Consider the following 26,928-nt stretch of genomic DNA (forward strand, 5'->3'; position numbering starts at 1 on the left):
GACAAATAGGATATAAATGCACATTAAGGACATTACTCCAGAGCTCCCAGCTGCTATACTTTCACTGTGAGAATTTAAAGGTATCTTGTTAAAGATGGAACACAATGTCAACATTAAGTTTCCTCCTGTCTTGCCTTCTAGGTGTCTCATCCTACAGAGGTTTATTACTATCTACCTGGACTTGTGCAAACCTTTTGACACTGCCCTGCACAACATCCTTGTCTCTAAATTGGAGAGACATGGATTTGATGGATGGACCACTCAGTGCATAAGGAATTGTCTGGATGGTCACACTCAAAGAGTTGTGGTCAATGGCTCGATGTCCAAGTGGAGAGCAGTGACGAGCGGCATTCCTCAGGGATCAGCGTTGGGACTGGAGCTGTTTAACATCTTTGTTGATGACATGGACAGTGGGATTGAGTGCACCCACAGCAAGTTCCCCGATGACACCAAGCTGTGTGGTGCAGTCGACATGCTGGAGGGAAGGGATGTGCCATCCAGAGGGACCTGGACAGGCTGGAGTGAACCTCATGAGGTTCAACAAGGCCAAGGGCAAGGTCCTGCACATGGGTCGGGGCAATCCCAAGCACAATTCCAGGCTGGGCCATGAGTGGATTGAGAGCAACCCCACGGAGAAGGACTTTGGGGTATCAGTGGATGGAAAACTGACCATGAGCCAGCAATGTGCGCTCGCAGCCCAGAAAGCCAACCGTGTCCTGGGCTGCATCAAGAGAAGTGTGGCCAGCAGGTCGAGGGAGGGGATTCTCCCCCTCTACTCCGCTCTTGTGAGACCCCCCCTGCAGTGCTGTGTCCAGCTCTGGGGGCACCAACATCAGAAGGACACGGACCTGCTTGAGCGGGTCCAGAGGAGGCCACAAAGATGATCAGGGGGCTGAAGCACCTCCCCTGTGAGGACAGGCTGAGAGAGTTGGGGGTGTTCAGCCTGGAGAAGAGAAGGCTCCGGGGAGACCTTAGAGTGGCCTTCCAGTACTTAAAGGGGCTACAGGAAAGGGGGGAGGGACTCTTTATCAGGGGTGTAGGGATGGGACAAGGGGTAATAGTTTTAAACTTAAAGAGGGTAGATTTAGATTAGATGTAAGGAAGAAATTTTTCACTGTGAGGGTGGTGAGGCCCTGGCACAGGTTGCCCGGAGAAGCTGTGGCTGCCCCCTCCCTGGAAGGGTTCAAGGCCAGGTTGGACGGGGCTTTGAGCAACCTGGTCTAGTGGAAGGTGTCCCTGCCCATGGCGGGGGGGTTGGGACTAGACGATTTTTAAGGTCCCTTCCAACCCAAACTGTTCTATGATTCTATGATTAATACAGGCTGAAATGTCAAGATTTAAAGGCTAATTAAATCCTACTTAAAACTTTCACAAAGGGAATTAACCGGAACTTACCCACTGGTTACACTGCTGGTTGCTTTGTGCAGGAGGGGCGATTCTCATGTATGTGGTTTAAGCTATAAAAGCTGGCTGGAGCGGAGCCTGCACCCAGCCCTGCTGAGGTGGGGGAGGCGCAATCAGGTAGACAGCTGCCGAGGACAGAAAACTGCACTCTTGCCAGGTTGTGACTCTGCATGCTTGAGCAAAGACAAAAGCACCCCTTCCAGGCACTGTGTTTACTTGCAGTTTTTAACAGCTAAAAATCATAGGAAATGTAATTAAATGCCTTTCCAAGGGAGACCAAAACTAACTTTACACGTTTCCATACACAGAGAAATGATCCATGCAAGTAAAAGAAACCAGTCCACATCGCCACACCAAGCAAGCTGAACACAGAGAGCCTCTGGTTACAGAGAGCGAACAGTGCCCTGGCGCAAGTGAAACACCAAATGTTCAGAAAATACAGATCCAGAGCTTATGAAATTTTCCATATGACATCTGAAAATTAGAAGTTATACTGTTCTATTCTGTACACGGATTAAGAGGAATAAAACTTGTATGTACTGTCATTAGCCTACGTATAAGAAAAGATATGTCTAGAAATAAAAAGATCTACTTTTTTAGATAAAAAGCACATATATAACAGAATACCAGTATTACCCAACTGAAACTAAATTCCTATGCGTTTGATTTCACTCACCTGTAATAAACTGCTGAATAGAAGAACCGAGAATACAATAGACAAATTAAACAATTCTCTATTTTATAGAAAGGACAAATTCATTAAATGGGTTCATTTTTACATTTATTTGATGAAGTGGTGTACATAGCATTAATCTTCGCAGAGTAATAATCATGTACACAGACAATGAATGGTTTTGAGACCAGAAGTTCGATACACAGTGTGCGACAACATTGAATAAACAGTTCTTCCACAGAATGCTTCTATTTCCAGTATTAAAATATATAAAATCGAGTGTGACTTTTTTATTTGTTGCAGTGAGGTAAACATTTTTTCCTTCAAAGCAGTGTGCTTCTATGCACCTTTACGAGAACTGCTAACGATACCTTTCTCCTTCATTCAGTCAATAAGTACATACCTAGTGGTGTATTTATTGCTATTCTAATGGTCATACATTTTCTCCTTGAGCAATATGTAGAGAAAGGAATGGAGAAGAAAAAACCTACAGTAATTGATGATAGCAACCTATCTATACTATTTGTGTCAAGAGCCAGAGATTAGTGCAGATAATTTATTTTGAATGTAACAGTTTTAATGGAAATGTCAAGAAAAATTTATTTACATTTTTCTAAGCAGAACACGGTATTGATTAGAGCCGCTCAAAAATCACAATTAAGAATTTATTAGACAAATTTTTACCTCTCTCCCCATTTACAAGACCAGATCATAATATGCACTCATTTGCTCATTGTTCAAATTTATTGATGATTTTCAGCATGTAATTCCTGGGCTGAGTGAGATTTGCACCGAATTCTTTAGTTACACAAGCCATTTGGTATTGCCTTCTGTTCCCTGAATGAATGATCTGTGTAACTAACAGCTTGAATTTCGACTGTTACAAAAGAATACATAATAAAAATAAATCTCAGTCAATATCTGAGTACTGAAACTTACTTTTTTTTTTTCCTCTTGTACATATTTTTACTGATGCCTGAGAAATTAAATACTTTAAAAACTGAGAAGTTCATTTGCGTTTTATTCCAAATAAATCAGAAATGGGTTTTGGAAGTTAAATCAATAGAAGAATACTCCATGCTCCTGACAGAAAACTGCTTTAGGTTCTCATCTTATTTTAAAACCTCACAGAAGTGACATACTTATGAAAGAGGTTATTTTAAAAAGTTAGCAGCCATTTTCTTACTGGCAGACACATCCTCCTAGAGCTCTCTGTATGGCACTGTTACACCTAGAAATACTGCACCTCATTTCCAAAAACTAGAAAATAAAATGAATCACATTTCGCCAGTTTATAGGCACAGTATAAGAATGGAAGGTGTTTTCACTACCAACTATTCAATCCCTTTTCCTGTTGTGAGGTATACTTTGGCATCTACAAAAGAAAATAACCTTAAGGCAAAATGTGTGATTTCTAAAAAAGAAAATAAACATTATTCATTTGAATAAAAATAGATATTGTAAGCACACTTTTTTACATTTTTGTAAAACTCCATAAAAAATATAAACCCATTATTAGTTTGATGACTCTTTACAATATAAAAAAATGAATGAAAATACGGTGAAATAGGTGAACTCCGTATGTTTGATTGAAGAACAATCCTGTTGATAGAAGTCAATTATTAATTATTGTATTTTATCATGAGTTTATCAGTGACAATTTTGGAAGAAAAGCAGAAAAAGAGCTTTATGAAGTTATTACTTATTACAATTCGGAGTAACAAAATTACCAAAATCAGATGAAGACATACAAACTTCTCAAGAACGTAGCTGCAAAATTTCTGAAGCCTAACTTGCAAGCCTATGGCCTGAGTTTGCCACGTATCACAAATTAAGTCCACCAACACTGATGACTGCTTAAAAAGACTCCACTAATCCTCTCCAAAACACCAACAGGAATGACGTCTTATGAAACACACACACACATTCCATGAGAATACTCTTCAAGTTGTTATTTTTTGGCCACACTAGCCACTGCCTTCTTTGCTGCATCCTCAAGGTCATTTGCAGACGTGATGGGGAGTCCACTTTCATTCAGAATACGCTGGGCTTCATGAACATTTGTTCCTAAAAAAGAACATTGACTATAATTAGTAATTAATATTAATGAGTAAATGAGCATCTTCTATTAAATCTCTATAAAAGTAGCTAATGCTTCAAACTACACATCACTTCAGTTTAACAACAGAATCAAGGAGTGGTTTATACTAAGAAGAAGGAACTCTTAATTTCAATGACAATTGACAGACAATGCAATCTGATAATAGCACTTGATTCCACAAGAGGGGCTTTGTGGAGATTAGAGGGTCAATCTAACATTCACCAGAGTCAGTAGGGACATCCAGCAAGAGCAGTGGATAATGGACCACATATCAGGCCTTTAAGACACTCTGAAGATTTAACACAATTAGCAACAATCAGCTACGGCTAATCAGCAGTCAGCAAATCAACAATAACTAAAATTCACCCATGTTAACTGAAAGCTGCAAAATGGGCTATTGAAAGACACAGATTTGGGTAATCCTGCAAATTTAGCTGGTTTTGAGCTGCTCTTCAATATGCTTTCTTGCATCTCTGCTAAAAAGGGGGAATATAAGAGATCTCCGAAGCATTCAGCATGACACTGTTCCCTCCTCTGCTGCTGCACTTAATTATCCCACATTGAAGGAGACTGTACAGCTATACAGTACAAGTGCTCCATTTTGTATATAAAAAGCTCAAATTTAGTCAATAGACTACATGCATAGTAAAGGAAAGAAATCCAAAATTAAAAAAGGTATTTCCCCACTGTTCACACTTGTATAAAAGACAAGTGCATTGCCTTCCCATTTACTCTTGCTCATTCTTTTTGGAAAACAAAGACAAACAGAAAATCTGAATTCTCCAGAGCTTTCTCCAGCAAAGCCAAGTGACAGTTTTGATCACTGATGTGCTGTGCACCACAGAAGAACACGGCATCAGATATCCTGCTGAGGAATCCACACTTGGGGATCACACACTGGTCACAAGCACAAGACCTTGAGCTGATCCTCTTTAGGACAGCCCCCCCCCCCACGTCAAGTTCATTTACTTTGTCAAAATCATTAATTACTTTGTAATTCCTTCTACTGGTTTTGGCTGGGATAGGGTAGCTAGTATGGGGCTATGGTTTGAATTTGTGGTGGAAAAGATAAGACAGGGATGTTTTAGTTACTCTGGGCAGTGCTTACACAGCGCCGAGGCCTTTTCTGCTCCTCACCCCACCCCACCAGGGAGGAGACTGGGGGGGCACAAGGAGCCGGGACAGCTGACCCCAACTGACCAAGGGGTACCCCAGACCATGTGGCGTGACGCTCAGCATATAGAGCTGGGGGAAGAGGGAGGAAAGGGGGGACGTTCAGAGTGATGGCGTTTGTCTGCCCAAGTCACCACTACGTGTGATGGAGCCCGGCTTTCCCGGGGACGGCTGAACACCTGCCTGCCCGTGGGAAGGGGTGAATGAATTCCTTGTTTTGCTTTGCTTGTGTGCGCAGCTTTTGCTTTACCTATTAGACTGTCTTTATCTCAACCCACGAGTTTTCTTACTTTTACTCTTTCGCTTCTTTCCCCCATCCCAACATAGGAAAATGATGTTTAATTATATTTGGAGCTATACACTAATTACATGCTTAATTATTAACCAAGCAAGGAGCATGCCCTTTACTGTGCAGCTTCCAGAATGCTCATTTTAAAGGGCAATTTTCTTTTTTTGGCAGACTATAAAACGTCTGAAATTGTATAGCAGAAGTAGAGAAATTCAAAAGTCTGTTTCATCAGCATGCTGAAGTCAGGATTCCTACTCCCAGCACTGAAAGAGACCAAAGACATCTCTGTCGCAGCAGGCCCCAGCACTTTGTGATAGGAGAGGCAGGTGTCTGGAAGAGGAATGTGGGACCCCATCTGCTAGCTGTTTAAAAGCACTGGCAGAAGAGGTCATGCTTCCCATCGATATGCAGAGGACACACTGTGGGACTTGTGTAGGAAGGTCAAAGACATCTGAAATCTCTGACAGAAGGGGGATTTGGTTGCATAGTAACATCCAGAACTGTACAGGACTTCTCCGACAGAAAAAAAAAAAAGTATTATGGGCAAAAAAAGTATAGTATTTGATTTTTTTTCCAACCATCCTATATAATGTAATTTGGAAGCTGCTAATTGCCAGTACAGAACTGTACAGGGAAGTCGGAAGGCAATACGAAAGTTCCCTTCTCTATTAAGTTCCTCACATTTGTGTAGCAATTCCCATCAAGTCTTGAAGGTTCTATATATTATTTAGATACAAGTGTGGATCTCTCAAATAGGATTCTAAGAGAAAGTGTTGTGAGCAGAAAAAAAATGGAAAGAGTGATATTTTCCTGGAAATTTTCCCACAGAGAAAAATATTGTGCTGCTTGCAATAGCCATGTATTTAAACCCAACTTCTGCTCTTCTCTAAGTGGCCAATATTAATTTACTAACAGGCCAGAGTGGGAACAATACATTGGATCTATTCTGCACTGCAGTGATTGCTCTACACACTACTTGTCTAACATGCACCACAAAATCAATACAAAACACAGTCCGCTGAGAAGGGAAGGGGGTATTTATGCAGGCAAATGAAAATATGAAAGCTGAAAAAAAATCAAAAGAGTAAGGGTACACTTTATATTTATTAAATAAAATACTATTTTATAGGCAGGCCATACAACTAAATGTATTTTTCAGCAAGCATTTCCTTTTCTGTAATTTTCTTTTTTTTTTTTTTTTATGATAGCTTTTTATCCCATTGTGATAAGTATTTTAGGTATATGGAGAATATGGAAATTATAATGAGATCCTGCCGAAAGCAGATGTAAGAGTTTTAAAATTAAACATTCAGAAAACACTGGAAACATTTAAGAATCTACAAGGGGTATCATCTTATTGTAGTAGATGTTAAAATAAACAAATAAATAATCCCACTATTCTAACATTAACCTCCTGCCACTGGATGGTGTCAGAGAACTGTAAACAGAATCCCATACACAGGCTATCAAAATAACCTGCCCTTCACCTACACTGCAGCCAACTGAGAAACGGTGAAAATTCACAGGACTGAAGGCTATAAGGGTTTTGTTGTTGTTGCTGGGTGGGATTTTTTTGTTAATTTGTTTTAGGTTTTGTTTTGTTGTTTTTTTTTTTTTTTTTTTTTTTTTTTTTTTTTTTTTAAACTGGACTCTATTAAGGGAATGGCCTTCTAACAAGAAAAATAAGTTTTTTCCTTCTGACATGTATTACTGTCAATTACACTCCATGGAAAAACATGTAATTTTATCAGCATATACCTCAGGCTTTTAAATCTAAATATCCTCCTTCTGAAACCTGGGTTCTAAAACAACCTCTCTGTCTGTGTACAAGCAATCTCTCACATTTACACTTTTGTCGCCTTGAAATCTCTGCTATCATTAGCAAAGCGGATCTATTCAACTCATTACCTAAAAATCCTAACAATAAATATTATATCTAAGCGTGCTTCTATAAATTGTAAGATTCTACTGGCACACATTGTCACAAATGAGTCAAGAGGACTACGTAGGTTGAATGAAAACAAAGCCAATCGTGCTCCAACAGGATTTTGATAATGTTCATTTGCTCACTTACACTGTCATAAACCCATTAGGAACAGGATAAATTGCCACTGTTTAATGCTGATGGCTGGAGAGGATGTAAGAATCTGCAATGTCATTTCTAGATTTTCAGGTAAATAAAATATAAGGGGAGAAGACACATTTAGTATATCCTAACAATTAGAAGGCTAACATAAAGAATTAATCTGATCTACCCAAAACATTCTGCTATGACAAAGTATTTCACAATATGCAGCATGTCTGAAAATTGTTGATGTAAATGCATTGTGACCATGTTACATTATCAACAGCAGTTTCAGCTTTGATATGCTACACTGATGAGCGTAGAAAGAGCCAATTTCCACATGCAGCCGCCCCAGCATGGATCCAGGTTACATCAGTTCTGCTAGCCCAGAAGCTGGGAACTCATTGCCTCTCAGGTCTAAAAGACAGAGGTACTGGAGAATAAGGGACAAGGTCTGAAGTTCATCACTAGCTAACCTTCAGTCAACAACATCTGATTTGAGGTTTGGCTAGACATAATGATCTTTAATGATCTTCAGCTAGGGAATCTATGAAGTTTTGGTGGCTTACACAACTCTTAGCTGTTGGCTCTGCAGTCAAGAAAAAATCAACTTTCACTGCGTACTTGTAAGAGAAAATGAAAGCCTTTCTATTCTATCCACCCCATTTGCCCTTTTTAATCTCAAAACTTTTCCGAAAGAATATTTTAATCTTTTCCTCCACCTCATGTTTACATCCTAACTGGGAAAGACACATTTAAATGTGCTGAATGTTTAAACCCAGTATGTCTGAAAAGGTTGATATGATAAAGTTCTAAGTGTGACTTTGCAAGACACCATTCTTCTCTCTCGGTAGGCACTTTGGGATACTAAAACTCACAGACATACATACTTATCCATATTTGTAAGATATACAAGCTGAAGCAAAATTTCACTTGTGTATAAGATTTCTGAATATACTAAAAAAATATTAGATTCTGAAGAACACAGACGGTCACGAATCATATGGCTGAAAAATATAACAGAAAAATTTTGATTCAGATATTTGAATCCATCTTCACCAGTAAGGGTTCCAGCCACACCACCCAAGACAAGGAAGTCAAAGGCGGGGGCTGGGAGAATGAAGAACCACCCACTGTAGGAGAAGGTCAGGTTTGAGACCATCTAAGGAACCCAAAGGTGCACAAGTCCATGGGACCTGATGAGATGCATCTGTGGGTCCTGAGGAAACTGGCAGATGAAGTGGCTAAGCCAATCTATCCATCACATTTGAGAAGTCATAGCAAGGTGGTGAAGTTCCGGTGGACTGGAAAGGGGAAACATAACCCCCATTTATGAAAAGCGAATAAAAGAAGATCCAGAGAACTACAGGCCAGTCAGTCTCCCCTCTGTGTCCAGCAAGCATATGGAGTGGATTCTCCAGGAAACTATGCCACAGCACATGGAAAATAAGGAAGTGACTAGTGACAGACAACATGGCTTCAGTAAGGGCAAACTGTGCCTGATGAATTTGGTGGCCTTCCACGACGGGGTTACAGAGTTTGTAGATAAGGGAAGAGCAAATAATGTCATCTACCTGGACTTGTGCAAAGCATTTGACACTGCCCTGCACAACATCCTTGTCTCTAAATTGGAGAGACATGGATTTGATGAATGGACCACTCAGTGGATAAGGAATTGTCTGGATGGTCACACTCAAGAGTTGTGGTCAATGGCTCGATGTCCAAGTGGAGAACAGTGACAAGCAGCATTCCTCAGGGATCGGTGTTGGGACTGGAGCTGTTTAACATCTTTGTTGATGACATGGACAGTGGGATTGAGTGCACCCACAGCAAGTTCCCTGACAACACCAAGCTGTGTGGTGCGGTCGACATGCTGGAGGGAAGGGATGTGCCATCCAGAGGGACCTGGACAGGCTGGAGAGGTGGGACCGTGTGAACCTCATGAACTTCAACAAGGCCAAGGGCAAGGTCCTGCACATGGGTCGGGGCAATCCCAAGCACAAACACAGGCTGGGCCATGAGTGGATTGAGAGCAGCCCTGCGGAGAAGGACGTGAGGGTATCAGTGGATGGAAAACTGACCCTGAGCCAGCAGTGTGTGCTCGCAGCCCAGATAGCCAACCGTGTGCTGGGCTGCATCAAGAGAAGTGTGGCCAGCAGGTCGAGGGAGGGGATTCTCCCCGTCTACTCCGCTCTTGTGAGACCTCCCCCTGCAGTGCTGTGTTCAGCTCTGGGGGCATCAACATCAGAAGGACGTGGACCTGCTTGAGCGGGTCCAGAGGAGGCCACAAAGATGATCAGGGGGCTGAAGCACCTCCCCTGTGAGGACAGGCTGAGAGAGTTGGGGGTGTTCAGCCTGGAGAAGGCTCTGGGGAGACCTTAGAGCGGCCTCCCAGTACTTAAAGGGGCTACAGGAAAGGGGGGAGGGACTCTTTATCAGGGGTGTAGGGATAGGACAAGGGGTAACGGTTTTAAACTTAAAGAGGGCAGATTTAGATTAGATGTAAGGAAGAAATTCTTCCCTGCCAGGGTGGCAAGGCCCTGGCACAGGTTGCCCAGAGAAGCTGTGGCTGTTCCCTCCCTGGAAGGGTTCAAGGCCAGGTTGGCCAGGGCTTTGAGCAACCTGGTCCAGTGGAAGGTGTCCCTGCCCATGGTAGGGGGGGTGGAACGAGGTGATCTTTAAGGTCCCTTCCAACCCAAATTGTTCTATGATTCTGTGAATAGTAGCCAATTTGATTCTAGCTGCATTTCAACATATTAAGTAATTCTAATTCCTCCCAATTCTTCTTGTCCTATGACCAAAGAAGCAGAGAATTCATTTGTTGAAAAAGTGAGAATGTAAAATCTCCAGCATAGGAAGAAGACATCTACTTCACAATTCTTTTTTATTCTTTCCTCTTTCCATCTAACTCTGAGCTACATAAACGAGAAAAAAGGTTTGGCTTCCATTGAGCACTCCTAGTTAGTTTTCACAAAACTTAATAGGAGTACATTACACTGTAAAGTGGAAAAAATCCTCCATAAAACCAGCAGAAGTTAGTTTTCTACATCTGTAAAAGATAAAATTTGGAATATGTGGTTTCTCCATTTGTCCACGAGTCTTTTAAACAACAATAATCCTGCGTCTCAGCTGGTGAGTTCTTTACTGATAAGGCAAGTAAATACATGTAATTATAAAGTTACCATTTTCAAAGAGGAGAGTAATCCTTTCTTTATCCACTGGTAAAACAGCTTGTAATTATTATACAACTGAGAACAAAGATTTGTCCACAGAATCCTGCTAAATCAAGACAGATTTGACTGATTAAAGCACTAGTCATCAAGACATTTGTGCAGTGCATGCGGGCAAAGAGTCCTTAAAGTGCAGGTCACAAATCTGTTAGATTTATGGGAATAATCATGAACCTTCTGTTGGAAAAATGTTCAAAATAGAAATCCAAAAAAGTGCTTGTCCTTTTTTCTCCTTTTGAAGTGTAAACTGTTATCAGTAATGTTCTAAAAAGTCTTGGGTGGCCTTATTACTTCCACAGTACTCATTATTAATTAAAAAATCCTTATATGTTTAGATAACCCAGTGTGAGTTCAAAGAACAACAACAAAGACGATTAAAGATCCAGAGGGATTGAATTCTGAGGAAAGATTAAAAGAACTAAATATATATTTATTGCTTGGTTGGGTGATTAAGGAGGCAGAGAAAGTAGGAGTTACAAACTAACAGTTTCGAAGTACAACATCTGAAGGTTGTAAACATCATAGCTCTTCATTTAGGATGAACTGATGGGTAACGTGAGGAATGATAGAAGGAATTAAAAAACTTTTGTGATAAATATTATGCAAAAGTGGGAGTTTGATGTATTATTCTGGGACAGAGTTTCCTACAGACAACGTGGTATTGCTGTCTCCAGAGCCAGCTGCTAGTCTAGGAGAAGCATTTTTACAAACCTAGTAAAGAGTAAGCAGCCATGGGAAGATGGTCCACAAAATTGCATTAAAACATGTCTTCGACATTCTGAAGATTCAGCTTTGATCTCTGTGGATGAAGCAGCACACGACTCAAAGGTTGCAGGCACAAGAGTAACTGGCACCATGCAGTCACCTCTGCAGGGCTTTCTGCAACCCCAGGCAGAAGCACTCCTGCTCCACACCTTCTCTTCCAGAAAACTCCACAGTGCAGTAGCACTGGGACTCTCTTTATTCAGCCCAGGGACTGCTTTGCCTCTTGCAATCTCCCAGAAGTTGCATTAAAAAAAAAAAAAAAATCACCTTTATTTGTGTACAATCATGGAAGTATCAAAAGTACTAGAGAAAGGTCAAGAAAACCCAGTGGCTGACCTAGCAGACTACAGTTTAAAATGAGCAAGTTGATTTTCTTGTTTCTCTTATACCGGTTTCCAAGTCTGCAACAGAAACAACTCACAACTACCTTGTTCATAAGGAAAACTAATGGCTTCTCCAATATCTCCACTTAAAAAAATAACAGCTACAATAGATGAGAAGTCTTGCAGATCTGACAGATAAACCTTCTCCCAGCCATGACAGACAGGAAAAGTTTTTTGCTATGACAAAAAGCTAAACAACATTGCCTAGAGCTGATAACAATGAGATTTTATATTATGAAACTTTCCTGCTTCTAACCAACATCCATCAGTCTCTCCTTCATCCACATTAAACTACCTACTTACTATCTTAAGGTGTTTAGTGGTGCTGCATCATCCAAAGAAAAAGTTCACAATTTGTTTCTAAAATCCATTTTAGTGTATTTGAATTTTCCTGCACTTACCACAACAAAAGTCTACCCATGTTAAACGAAGAAGGCACTCTGGAAAGAATTCAAACCCTGCAGTGAAATGCACAACAGAACTTTTACAGGACAAAATTGTGTGTCACAGGCTGTGGTCTCCCCTGATGTGAACTACGATATATGGGTAATGTAGCATGAGAATGAGGGATGGGAAAACCCTGCTTTCTCATGAAAGGCAAAACAAGTACCCCCCGTAACTAAAGGGCGTAATGGGTAATCTGCATCTTCATGAGTCCTGGTGACTTTATTTTTTTGAAAAGGAAAAAGTCTGGTGTATTCTGAACTTTTCTTTCTCCTCCCGTCTATCACACTGTTAAAAAACACCTTTGTTTTGTATCTCAGGTACATAAAGGGATGCATTTCCTCCTTCCATCACCAATACTGAGCAACGGGACATTTTATGTTCTTTACACACACCCAAAACATGAATATTGATGTTTTTGAGGAACAGGCCTTAAAAAAACCCCAAACAGAACAACCTCTATTTTCCAAACCTACTTAGCAAAAAGGAAATGTTTTAAGCTCACCAGACTTGTGTGCTGATTTCAATCAAAGCACTTTTTCATTCAGTGGCAGAAGAATAATCTCCCTTCCTCTTTCAGGGTATTTCTCAGAAATTAGAGACAGAACTCCATATCCACTGCCATTATATTAAAGCCAGTAACTGCCAAGGAGCGCTCTTCCTTACCTCTCTATTATAATCTTTTTTGTTTCCAGTTTAACAATGCTGGATGTACTACAAAACCAAAATTCCTTACCATTACCAAATCTTCTGGTTTTTAATGGATTTTAGCTGGATTGGATATCTGGGCAGAAGAACACGTTACAGTGATCTCTCTCTCACAAATACTGTTTCTAACATCTTTCTTTTAATTAAGGTATTGGAGCAAATTTAAGAAGCTATATGTTGCTGCAGGTTTAGCAATAATGGAATTGCACTGAGTAAAAAAATCATTTGAAAAAGAAATACCTTCCAGTAAACAGAAACTTGTATCAAAATAATTTCTATTTGCATTGCAAATCTTACAAACAAAATCATAACACTTTCATTGCAAAATTCATTGCTTCAAGTACCACCAGGGATCAGGAATACAGAAATACGTAAGGAAAGTTTATTGACTTCAGGTCATGCTACAGATGAACAATTGGACATATTCTTATTGTGTGAGACTAATCTGTTTAAAGCTTAGAGATCGAAGAAAGCCAAAGTGGATTACTGTGCACCTGAGGGACAATTTTTGTCTGAAACCATTAGCACTCACCTTCCAGTCTGACCACCAGAGGTACTTTCAGCTCAAGCTCTCGGCAGGCTTTGGTAATACCATTGGCTATAATGGCACAGTTCACGATCCCACCAAATATGTTTACAAGTATTGCTTCAACCTGTAGGAAAGAAACAGAGTAGGAACTACGTGGGGGGTTTTGTTTGTGTGTTGTTTTGGCTTTTTTTTTTTTTTAAATAAACACAGGTAAGAGATCCAAAGCAGGATACAAATTCCCCTTTGTCAGGCAGATTCTCATTTATAGAAGGTACAAGCTTCAACTCTGTACTCACAGAAGTTGATTCTGAGTCTATTGTTTCTGTGGCCTGTAGCAGTGATTAATTGCCTTGGTCTAAACTGGCATGGTAATTAATGTCATAAACACATTATTACACAAAAAAAGGGAATTTCTACTGATAAGTAAAAATAAAAAGAGATTAAACAATCTATATTTTGGACTTTTTCCAATGCATTGAATAATCAGAGGTTGGAGCTCAGAAAAAACAGTGTATGAACATGCGGATGCACATGCAATGAAATATTCATGTGGACACTTCAGAAAACAATCTGGATACGCACTTTATCATAAGCAGTAGGGAGGAAAAGGTAATATACTTGCCCTGACTTAATAAAGAGGAGTAAAAATCCCTTCTAATAAACAAGGAGAGGCATGTAATGAAGAGCATTCATTACAACAGATTAACTAATAACCTCAAAAAACTGCTATTCATCAGTTTCTGGAAGCTGAAACTCCTGCACCCAATTCACAATTAAGTTACCCTTCACAACATGCAAGACATTAATATATACAAGATATGGTTTCTTTCCACTTGGTAAGGCAGTATAATATTGAACCCAAGTTCATATACCAGGCTTCCCACCATGGCCTATTAAGTCAAGGGGGACACAATATAGATGCAGCTACGCTGTTTCTCATTCCACAGTGGGGCTAATCCACAACATTTGGGGTACTCTACAATAAGCTTCACTGGGTGTCACAAACAGGCTTTGCCAGAATCATGTTGACTCAAAAAACAACAAGAAAAAGAGGGGATTAGGTTTGAAGGAATGAAATATCACTGTATTTCGCTTGTGCGTGATGTCAACCACAATTATGCTTAACTCATTGCACACGATGAACAGATCCACTTTGCCCACCTCCAGGTAGCCAGACTCATACCAGTACCAAGAAAATTCCCTGCAGTCATGCACATTTATAGCTCTGCACAATCAGGTTTAACATTTCTCTGCAGACAAAACGTGACAATTAACTCCTGTGATGTGCAGTCACACACACAGATTGAAAGCTCACCACTGTTAGTAATACAACCATGCATAACACAGCAATAAAAAAAGGGAAAAAAAACACTCAACACTTTACTTTCCACAAGAAATCATCTCACTCCTTAAGCAGTACCCTAGACTGCAAAAACATCACTTGCTAGAAGCATAAGCAGTGCTTACATCGCACTACCACACTCCAGTGCTAGCACAACAGCTGTAAAACAAAGATGGCAATGGGATCACCTCACCGGCATCTCTCTCATCACCTGCTAGCTCCAAGACTTCTGCCTCCAAGACTTTTCATGATGCTACCCAAAAGTGGTCAGAACAGTTCCCATCTAACCATATGGGACACAGCCCCATTTTCTTCTCTCAAGCTTATTAGACACCAACTCTTTCATCTAGTTTTCCAGTGCTGATGTGCTAGGATGCTGCCTGCCCCTGCTACTTGTCTCCTTTTACTATTTGCAGCAGAGTCCTCCAGTTAAGATTTGCTCACTCTTCCAGGCATCCTGATACTACAAACAGAATTCTCACGTGCCTTTTCAAAGCACGAAGCATCTTTAACGCTATATAAATAGAGTAATAATTAATAATAAACTCCCTTAAAAATCCTGATATCCAAATTTCTCCCACTGAAATTAGGTATGATGATTCGGTACATGACACCAACAGCTTTGGTTCGTAAAGCCCGCATAGTAACAGCCTGCATGTGGCTCAAGACACAGCTTCTGCCTCACAGGCAGAGCACACTAGGTATCAGAAGAAAATTAATAATCCAGTCAAATCAGAACATACAATTTAATTGACTTTATAACTCCTTATAGTTTAGACATGGGCCAACACTTTAACATCATGTTAAATGCATGAATTTACCAGTTTAGGGTTTTCTACATATTCAGTTGGTGATGTCATGGCAATTATTTACTTCACCTTTGCATTGTTACGAAATCCTTAACTCTGTAGAAGCTACCAACAGTGAAACCTTAGAAGGCCCCTTCTCTGCCTTCTCCTCCTGCTTGTGCACATCCAAACATTCTTGGTGTTAGGTAAAAACACATAATGAAAAAAAATCGAGCCTTATCACGCTAACCCTTACGGTAGAGAGATATCTATGCAAAGCACTTTGATGTTAAAATACACTAGTGATGGATTCTAACAGTGGGAGAAGTCACAGACACCATTCTGCCCTTTCTAATACATGTTCCTAACTCAGGGACATTGCACCAGGCATGTGACAGATCAACTTAACCAAGTGTGTTTACATTATTAGAGATAAGGAGGAGGATTTTATGCCCAGTACAGATATTTTAATTCCTAATGCAGACATTCTCATTTAAGGATTCGCTTTTCAGCTTTCAAGCTGAATTCTAATCAGGTCTTCTAATCCATTGGCAGCAAAAGGAAAAAAAAAATGTTAAAGGAAATTAGATGCAGCTTGGATAATTGATGTTTGTATGCTTGGCTTTAATAAAAATACACTGTTAAATTAGAGAGAAGTCTAAAAGGGTTCAATCAATAAGAAACTGAATCGGGTAGAGAATTCAATCTTGGGTTTTATTGTAATCTTCCAAATAAGCCAAAAGATCAGTCCAAATGATGCTGAGATTCACTTTAACTCCGCTGAAATTTGTGAACATTGTTTATATATGCTTCTGTAGCCTGACTAGATCTTGCATTTCCAGCTGAAAGAACTTGAACATTCAGACCCAGTAGATGGATGAAAAGGTTTTCAGTATTTCATGTGCACAGGGAATGCACAATCTCTGTATTATTTAAGTCTATAAGAAAAATAAACCTCCCATTGTATAGTAGAACCGTTACATATTAACATGCTCTGTATCTGGTGCATATGGACTATTAGACATATCAAGGAGGGCAAACTGTCTACAGGTTACTTGACAGCATTATTATTCTAATAATAATTTTTTACCCACAGCATGCCTTATAAAATTATTCTGTATTTCAGCCACATTATTAAGAAAACTAAAGACAACAGTATATCCACAGGTTAGGTTTTTTTCCATCCACCAAAACAACTGATAAATGTGAAATCATCATCAAATGTACTCCTCAGCTGATTATGGACTCCTCTGGAGAAATAAGGGAACCCACAGCAGCATGAAGACATCACCATCAATGGCAGGAACAACCTGCAGTCTGTCAGGTCTAAGCACCAATGCTGGGCAGCAAAAGTGATAGAAACCAGGCGAGTGCTGCATTATCACTGTCCTCATGACAGATATGGTATTGAATCTTTGCAAATACCCATTAATCCCACAGCTCCTAAATACTATATGAACATATATGCAGACACACAGCCTATTTTCTCTTTATATATGAAATTAGATGTATTTATGTATTGCTATATCCATATAAAATCTATATTGCTTTATTAATAAAACTAACAGTTTTAATTTACAGTGACCTTTTGTTAAAGTGAGCCTTGACAAAGCCTGCAATTCTGCTTTGAATGTTTGGTACCAAAAAAACCCCACCCCAAATAAATGTAATTATATACTACCTGCAGCAATGGTGCCAGGAGATTACTGTTGGAATTGTATTGGATCACCAACATAATCCACAAGGCTGCCAGGTTCCACACAACTAAGTGCATTCTATGTTCAGCAGAAGCAGCTTTAGCATACCTGTCTGCACTCTAAAATAAACAGATATAGTGTATGTGCATTTATTCTATTTTTTCCTTTTTTTTTTTTTCTCTAAAATCTTCTTAGCCTTAACAAAATGCACACTGACATCTGATCATCATACACTTAAGGATTAATACTGGCAGCACCTATAAAGCATTCCACCTTTCCTACAGCCCATTTATAAATCTATAGAAAGGACGTCTCACTGTCTGCAGCCCCTGCTTTCCAGTCTGCTGACCTTCAGAGTCTGAACACCACAAATTCTGTACACAAAAAGAGAGAGGACAAAAACTTGACACTTGCAAGTTGTTATTTCTCTTTCATTTCCCACCTTTGTTAATACCACTGAACAATTATCACAGGCTAAGGATAACAATGCACTGTAGCACTGAACAATGGCAGATACCTCAATACAAGGTAAAGCTCTGAATCTTACACAAAACAGAAATCCAAACACAAATGCAAATTAACTTCGGCTGAGGTTTCGTAATCATTTGAAGTATGGGCAGCCACCAAAGAAGCTGTTTCGTCTTCCCCCTCCCTCCCCCTGCCCATAAACACCCCACTCCTGTGCTTGTACCAGCACTGGAGCCGTGCAATGCCGAAGCAGCTCCTGGATCTGACTGACCCTGCAGACACACCACCACTGGCCCTGAAGCCAGGAATAAGCCTTAACATGCTGTTAGGTCCCGGGATGAGGTGGGAATGTGTAAGCCAATTGTGAAACCATTTTCTTAGCTGTTGCCTTTCAGGATCAGAATGAATATTAGTTATGTACAAAGATGTGAGGCCATAAATACAACTAGAGAAATTTCCCCAAATCACCAAGACCATAACTGTACAAGCTGTACTCTTCTGTGCTGTACTCTCCTGTACTGAAAATGTATACTGGAAGATAAGTGTGCGGGTTTTTTAAAATATGTGTTTTAAAACACGTTTTAACAAAATATTTCAAGATGGCTCAAAAACATAATTATTCCAACATTCAGATCCCTTTAATCAAAGTTTCTGCTAATGTATTTTTAATGAGAAACTCTTTCAAAAAAACCCCCACATTATCTCATGTGATGACAGCAGGAAAGACTTGCGACAGTTCTCCAACTATTAGCAGTGTCAGAAGCGTGCCCTGTGACTTTGTATGCATCGTTCCCTTATATGCACACACAGATGCATGAACACTCACGCAGCAAACTATAAATATTACTATAAAATCACCAATATAATCTCTGACCTTGCTGTAAATTGTTGCTCTGAAGCTCAATCCACTTACTTTAGTCGAGAACAAGCTATTCAGCAACTGTCAGTAAAACTACATCTGCAGCAAATTAAAAGCTACACTGGCAAAGAACTTGCTTACAGTTTGCTTTGATTGAAATCTGAAAAAAACACCTTTACATTTCAAGCTAACTGAATTAATTTATTGACCACTCCTAACTCTTTCATCAGCTAAAAGTGTACTCCAGACAGTATGAAGCAGACTATATTTGTCAAGGTTTCTTCTCCAGGATGCCACAGGTCACATCTACATGGAAGACAGCGGCTTTGCGTGATACAGCTGGCAAACATGTTCCTGCCTAGAGGCTTCTAGTATTTTTAGAGGTTAAAACATGTACCATGTCTCCCAGTCCTTCTGGTCATCGGAGCCTGATTTTGTGTCTGCAAAAACATTCTTTTACCAAACTAAAACATGAAATTGCCAGAAATTAAATAAGAAAAGCAAGCCAGCAGCATACTGCCAGGCATCTGTTTCTTCTCTCCCTCCTTCAACATAACAAACACCAGAGAAAGGATGGTGTCTCAAATTGCTCAAACATACCAAAGAATGTGGGGAAGCTCACATTGCAGGATGCTGGGACACAAGCGCTGAAGATGCAAATGTATTCCCAGCTCATGGAGGGGAAAGTAAAGGGGCTGTAACCTACAGCTGGACCCAGACATCCAGTACTGCAAACATACACAAGCCTGAAAAGGACCGTCACTTAAGATTTTATCTTCCCATTCTGATCTTCAGAGATGCTTAGCAGCTCAAGTCCCAGGGAATCCCCATTAAGAAGGGTGTTCACCACTTCTAAAACCAGATATCCAGGTTGCAGTTTGGCCTTGCAAAGATCTGTTGGCCTTCATAACAATGACATGCAAGAGCTTCTTTCTGACAGAGCTGGAAGATTGTGGGAACCTTTACCAACAGCAAAGCATCAAGAACTGCTGCAGTTTAGAGACGTGCAAGGCAAGATACACTTACACGAACACAACTTTGCCAGGATTAAAGAATCCCAGGAACATATATTTAATTAGCTGCAGGTAAGCAAGGAACTTTCCCTCATTCAGCTTCTTAGAGGCTACATACTGCTTTAATTACGTAAGAAATCTTCAGCATGACAAGGAGACAGTGAGTCCCCTGGAGACACAGACACTGAAGCAGAGACGTGGGGACATTCTCCAAACCCTTTGGAGATGGTGGAGTTTACCCAGATTATAAATCAAATGTTCTTGTGTGCCAAAGATCACTACCCTTTTTAAGAGGCAGGTAGCAATACTAAGAAAAACCCCCAAACCACTGGGTAAAATGGGATGCATAGTCCTTCACTTTGAATCTAACAGGGTGTATTCAATCCTTCCTATTATTCCATTGGTCTTTACTATTCATTCACTCACAGCTTACAAAATTTGTTTCAATGTGAAAGTAGCAGATTATCTCCAACTCTCAATACAATGTAATAAAATGTAATAAAACACACATGCCATACACTTGCATCTTCACTCTGTATCTTTCTGCTCCAACTGATAAATCAGATACAAACATTTTAAAATGTCTCTATATTATTATAACTTGGACTGCAGGTCAAATGTAACTTTTTCTTATCCAGTTTTGAAATATTACTCTAATCCTCTAGCTTTTTATATCAGACAACACTTATGGTTCACTTGAAAATAAAGATTAAACCTACTGTATCAGAGCAGTATGAAAGATTTACAAACACAAAAACAATTGCTTAAAATATCCACTAGAGGACAGTGCAATTCAATGTGGAAAAGGAATATAAAAATCCCCTTGGAGAGAAGAGCAGGGTTATTTTTTCTACTTAAAGTCTAACTATCTCATTTTACTTTATAAAAATGATGCAAAATATTATTTTGCCTCTTTGGGATGGAATTTTGGAAGTCTGAAGGTGATAAATTTAAGGAGGTTGAATCAACAAAAAGCAAAGCAAGAAAGCTTGCAGTCAGGTGAAGAAATAGTGATACAATGCAGTTTTGAATGTTTTATACTATTCTAAAATAGGTCAAGGTTTAAAATTCACTAGTAATGCACCCTTATGTCATAGCAGGAAAGGAATGCTGATGAATCTCCAAAACAAAATTGATATTTTTCTGTCTGGGGGGACTGGCTGACAGGAAAAGCAGATTAAGGATTTTCTGCAATGCTATTTTTTGGCCTGTATTCAAGAGGTTCTTGAGGAACACAAGTCTCAGAGTGAATGTGCTGTTTCTGTTACATCCAGCTGTTGGATGTTAAGCGCTTTTCCAGAATGGCTGGTGAGATGGCGGTATCTGGCCTGCGTACCAGCGCAGCACTGGAGGAAGGCCTTTCAGAAATGTGACTCCTTTGGTGCCACACTGAGTCCCAGATGCCACATTTTTTCAGAATCAAAACTTTGTGGCTCCCGTTTCTGATGTGCTAAAACAGGCAGCCTACAGTCTTCAGTCTTTCCTGCTTATATAGCAAATGCAGGATCTAGAACAAGATACAATTTTCTCAGCTTTTGCTGATTTGAAAATGATTCAGCAACAATCCCCCACTCATTGACCAGATCCAGGTTGTGGCCCTTCAATGGGGTAAGAGACACATGCAGGTAAGGAGGGTTCTGCAGCACAGAGCTCTGGTGCCCTCCAACACCCAAGACAGCTCCCCTCGAATGGACCACCAGGAACATCTCTCTCCTGGGATTTTGTCTTACTCCTCTGTAGCACTGAAAAAAATTAAGGGTTCAGAGCTCATTAAATTAATGGTATGAAATGAAATTAGGACTGGCAGGTTACACACCACAGTATGGTATTGGAAAGAGTCCCTGGAGGCCTTCCTTTGCCCAGCTTCAAGGAGCCCATGTTTTGAGAACAGACACAGTCTCCTTCAAATTCCAAAACATCATGGCAGGCAGCAACATGACCTCAGGAACCTTCAGTTCACTATTACTTTTCAGTGAGACAAGTCTCACATTGAGCCAGTTTGGGGAACGTTTCCTCCTCATCTGCAGTACACACGCTCTGCACACCCCGGGCCCTGGCACAAACACATTCATCACAAAAATGCAGCCCTGAGTATGTGATCACACTTCAGATGTGTTTATGAAGATGCAAACTGTCATGTGCTTTCTATGCCTGGCAAGATATCAGTCAGGTCCTGTCCAGAAACCGTATACACCATGTTAATACAGTCCAGAGCGTGAGCTAATTAACCCCACTTCGGAATACAGGCAGAGCAGGCAAGTGAGTGTTCCTTCACTGACAGGAAGCACAACTACCTCCTAATGTAATCCTTATTGATGATAATAAGGGACAAGAATAAGGAAGAGAGGGGAAGAAAAATGTTGACACCACAAAGCACTATTCTGAAGTATATCTGAGAATCAGGTCAACAGCTTTCAGTATTGTTTGGGGGACAAAATGCAGCTGGTAGTTCCTAGAACAGCTGCATTTTTGGTGCCAATATGGGAGGACAACTCTTCTATCAGATCATGGGTACAAGGAATAAAAGTACATAAATTTGTTCTGGCTATCATTTAAATATTGAAGCTTCCAGGAGATTAAGACCCTGGATGAACAGATCAGAATGCAGACCAATAGAAAAGAGATCATGACTACCTACATGACAACATATTGCAAGACAGAAAACACACACATGATCAGTTCTTGTGTGTCAGATGAGTTTGCAATACTTCATTTTTCTTTTAATTTCACCTTTGTGCACTCAGAACTAAGGGTAGTTGCATGTTTAGGTCTGATTTGGGGGATTTTATTCTAGCAAAATCAAGGTGCACGCACGCCACCCCTCCTGTAGGCATATGCAGTAAGTTCTTAGTACTTAGGGAATTTGTGTTATTTGACTGTACCATATTAGGATGATAAGTTATACATACCCTCCAGATCCACTCATCCAAGGTAGTTTATACATTAGCATGACTACAAGTAGTTCTTCCTCAACAGCCAAATCTGTAAAAATTGATCCAATATTTGCTGAATTTTGCCTCTGCACCACTTCAAATTAATTTCTCAAAGGCACATAGTACAGTTTCTCTAACATTCTTAGTATCTGAAGTTCAAATTAGATTTTTGCTAAACAATAATCAGCTTTCTGAAAAATAATGTAGCAATGGGGTCATCATTGAAGCAATGTGATAGAACAGGTAGCATGTGTTCCTGTTATTTCAGCAACATGCTATGCTCTGGGGTGCATCTGTGTACAGTTTCATCATACTTTATGATGTGTTAAAAGGCAAAAGGCCAAACTTTAAAACATTTGAACTCAAAAAATGCAATATTCCTCAAAAGAGGAAGTACCTGGAGAACACAGATACATGATCAAAAGGGAACTGGTGCAGTACACAATCTATAGCATGGATTGCTGTCAGATGAATTATTCCAATAGTAAGTTACACTAGTCAGTGCATTGTGGTGTTACAGACACTGGGCAAATTACCCAAACCGATACAATTAAATGATACAATCACAAATACCCACAAAAGGGCTTGACTAAATAGAACTGTTGATTTGATGACTAGTTCAAGTCTTCGTGTTTATTTTAACAGCCATTTAAAAATGTATGTATTACAAATTTGGAAACATCTTAAGGTGTGCCTTCTCTCTACCTGTTGGCCATTGGTTTGACTGATATAAATCCAGCCAGAATGTGCCTTACTGTAAACAGAGAGTTACTTCATAATTCGGGGAAGAAACAAACAAAAACCTAACAAAAAACAAAACCACACTAGGATCTGAAATCTTGATGTGAATAATGTTTGAGGATCACTAGTGAAATTTCCAAACAAAGCACAACATTTCAACATGTCACTTTAATTTAAAACATTAATTTTTTGTATTTGTTTCTGGAGTCCCTCCATACTTTATGTAGCCTTCAAAAGGCACATGGGATCCTATCAAAGCAACCTATCTAACTGAAGTGATCTTGGGAGACAGCAAGATTTGTGTGAATACAGCCACTCTCTGAAAGAAGGCACATCTATGGCTGACGAGAATACCCACAGGTCTACTAGGCATCAACACCTCATGCTTGTGCTCTCAAACAACTGTCATCCACTATCTGGAAACAGTAAAAAATAATTTCTCCTGCAAGATACTGAAATTATGTTTGTTCATGGCAACATTACTGAACCTTTCTCTAAAGTATTTGGCAATGGCTACTTTCAAAGCAATGACTAATGTAAAACAAGTTTTGTTGGGTCTGTTCTAGGTCTGGCAATTTTTAGACCTCTGAGTCTGCACAGTAAGAATTGTGCCCAGAAAAATCTCAAGTACAAAATTAAAAGGTCTTTTTGTGAGCGTGCTTGATGCTTATACTGTTCTTACAATATGAACAAAAAAAGCCCCAAGACAAAAACAGGAGTCAAAAAAAGTAACATACCCTTGAAAATTATTTGCAAATGAAGCATCAGAAACAGTTTCCACAGACAGAAAAATAAGGTCCTAAAGGAATGGCCACGTATACAAAGTTAGCATCTAAAGAGTCTGATGAATATTGCTAATTCCCAGGAAGACCAAAAAAAAAAAAAAAAAAAAAAGAGCAAGTCAATCACCATGACTTTGCAGTTCTGCTCAGGAGAATATGAAAAAAAAATTCTTTATCTTTAAAAAAGACTTTGATTTCTCTCCCCATATTGAAAGCTGGAAACTCACTTTACATGAAGATTTCATCTTCTGTTTATAGAAGGCACAGGGATCTAGGAGCTGGCATTTTAAGAGACCCCACATGTTGAAAGATTGACACTGTAAGACTTCACAGCACCACAGTCATCTGTCGTATCTTTTTCCCATTATTATGTGTCCAGCTCTACACCTTGTTTTGGGTATGGGACAGGCCCAACTACCACTTTTCAAGCCATCATGGCAAGGGATTTATTTCCTGAGACGAACAGTCACCAAAACCTATCGTTATTTTCTCTTTAGAAATAGCCTTAGAAATATAAAGACTATATTTATCTAGAGTATCAAAACACTAAGTGATCGTAGACATCACAAGGGAGAAAAGAGGTAAAGAACAGTTATTCTTGTGCTCTAGAGAGACTTGGGATCTTCCTATTTTGTCACCTGAGAAACATCTCTGACGTATTCCCCATGCAGAAGAGAATGAAATGCTACAAGAAGCTCCTATCTAGGTCATGCTGCTTTTCTTATTGAGACAATGGAAACTTTTAAAAAGGAATTCTGTACTTCAAGAAGCTTAATTAAAGTATAAAAATGCATTGTCATGGGTACTGAACTGCATATACACGTCTGAAATCTCCAAATAATTAAAATCCGTTCTTTTCTGGTAACATTGTAGTCATCAAAAACATGAATTACTGTGCTCATTAGGTTCTGAATTACTACCACATAAAAATCAGCTAACTATTAACATGTAAGTAAATCAAAATAGAAATAGTAGAACTGAGAAAGGTACGAAGAGTGACAAAGATACTGAACAAGCTTTGTATACAGAAAGAGTAAATAAACGAGGACTTTCCATCGCAGAAAAGGAAAGCTGAAGCAAAACAGCAAGTAGCAAGAGAAAAATAGGAACAAGGTGCAACCATTTTGTACCTGCCTCCAGGCACTTTCTTAGTCCTTAGTTCTAAGGTGAAACTAATGCAGAGAACTAATGCCAGAGATGGTGAAAATACAGAAGGGGTCCTTTTACTGTTATTTTTAAATACAGCATATAGTTATTGTGTGAAACTCATTGCCACAGGATATGTTTATGTCAAAAGCTTACACAAGTTGAAAATATACAGTAACAAATTCATGGAAGGAAAGCCACCAAAGATTTGTAAATACAAGGATATCAAAGATCACTAGAAAGCAGGTGGAATATATCAGGCAAGTACCCTTACACACTTGTTGTCTTCTAGCGTTCTTTTCTAGGAAACTGCTTTTGGCTACTACTAGAGAAAAAAGATGTTATCAAGACAGATCCAAGTCTTACTCAATGCAGTTACATTCCTCCATTAAAACAAAACGTATATCCATAATTTCTTTTTTACACCTATGCACCGCCCTCCCCCATCCAAATTAAATCACAAAATATGCTTGAGTCATATGTTCCTTTATCAGTTTCAATGACTACAATACTGTCCAATCTCAGCAGTTACCACTTAATATCATCCAGGTATGTGGCACTGGACAAGTGATCGGAATGAGTGACTTTGATTACTTCTTTTTTCATTTTAATACAATTAATTTCTTGCTCTTTCCTATCCTTTCAAGGATAGGAGTCCAATCAGAAGATGGGAACAGAAATTCATACTTATGATTTTGTGCACATGGGGAACAAGTTAAAGAATAGCTTATGTATCCCTTCTTCCTCTTCCTTCATTAAGCCTACTCATTAAGGAACTGATGCTCAAGTAGAGGGAGAAGAGCTAGTACCCTGGGATGTACCAATCCCTAGATGAAAGACAGCGTACACAGAATTGGGACATTCCCCTCCCACCTTGCTAAGCTCAGCCTGCAACATTTCCTGACCAGCAGAAGGAGATGTGAGGCAGATTACTACCCATCACCTCAGACTCTTTCCCAGTCTGCACCAGCAGAAGGACTTCCTACCACCTAAACATTCGTGAGAACTTTTGTTCCAGAAATGTCTCTTCCAAAGACTGGCTGCTCTGGCATTATGTATTAAAGACATTCAGCTCAGAACAGGACTGTTGAAAGAGAGATAATGATCTTTATCTTCCGCAAGGTTTATATAAAGTATTTTAAACTAAAAAAAAGTGACAGTTTAAAAATTAATGACCAGTAATAACATCCCCACAAATAGGATGCTAAGCTAAGAACTGTATTATTGCAAAATGGGATGACTCAGGAGTTGACAAAGTGGTTCTACATACTTTTTGCACTGTCTTGCTACTTGCAAAATCATAAAATGCAACCAACTTAACATTTTCCCTTATAACAAGGGGGAAAAAAAATTGGCCTGTCTCTTTGACAAGTACAGATTAGTGATGTCACTTTA

At 39.6% G+C, this 26,928-nt stretch overlaps 1 protein-coding gene across 1 annotated transcript in view; it reads right to left on the reverse strand.

Moving 5' to 3' along the window:
• Positions 1–2,168: 2,168 nt before the first annotated feature.
• SUCLG2 (succinate-CoA ligase GDP-forming subunit beta) overlaps positions 2,169–26,928 on the reverse strand; it is a 138,737-nt gene continuing 113,977 nt past the window's right edge. The window contains exons 10-11 of the mRNA XM_074836051.1: positions 13,768–13,888; positions 2,169–4,144 (exon numbers count right to left, since the gene is read on the reverse strand). Of these exons, the coding sequence (XP_074692152.1) occupies positions 4,029–4,144; positions 13,768–13,888 (237 nt within the window). The 3' untranslated portion in view covers positions 2,169–4,028. The remainder of the gene's footprint in view (positions 4,145–13,767; positions 13,889–26,928) is intronic.

Source organism: Strix aluco, chromosome 11 (genome assembly GCF_031877795.1).
Source record: "Strix aluco isolate bStrAlu1 chromosome 11, bStrAlu1.hap1, whole genome shotgun sequence".
NCBI lineage: Eukaryota > Metazoa > Chordata > Aves > Strigiformes > Strigidae > Strix > Strix aluco.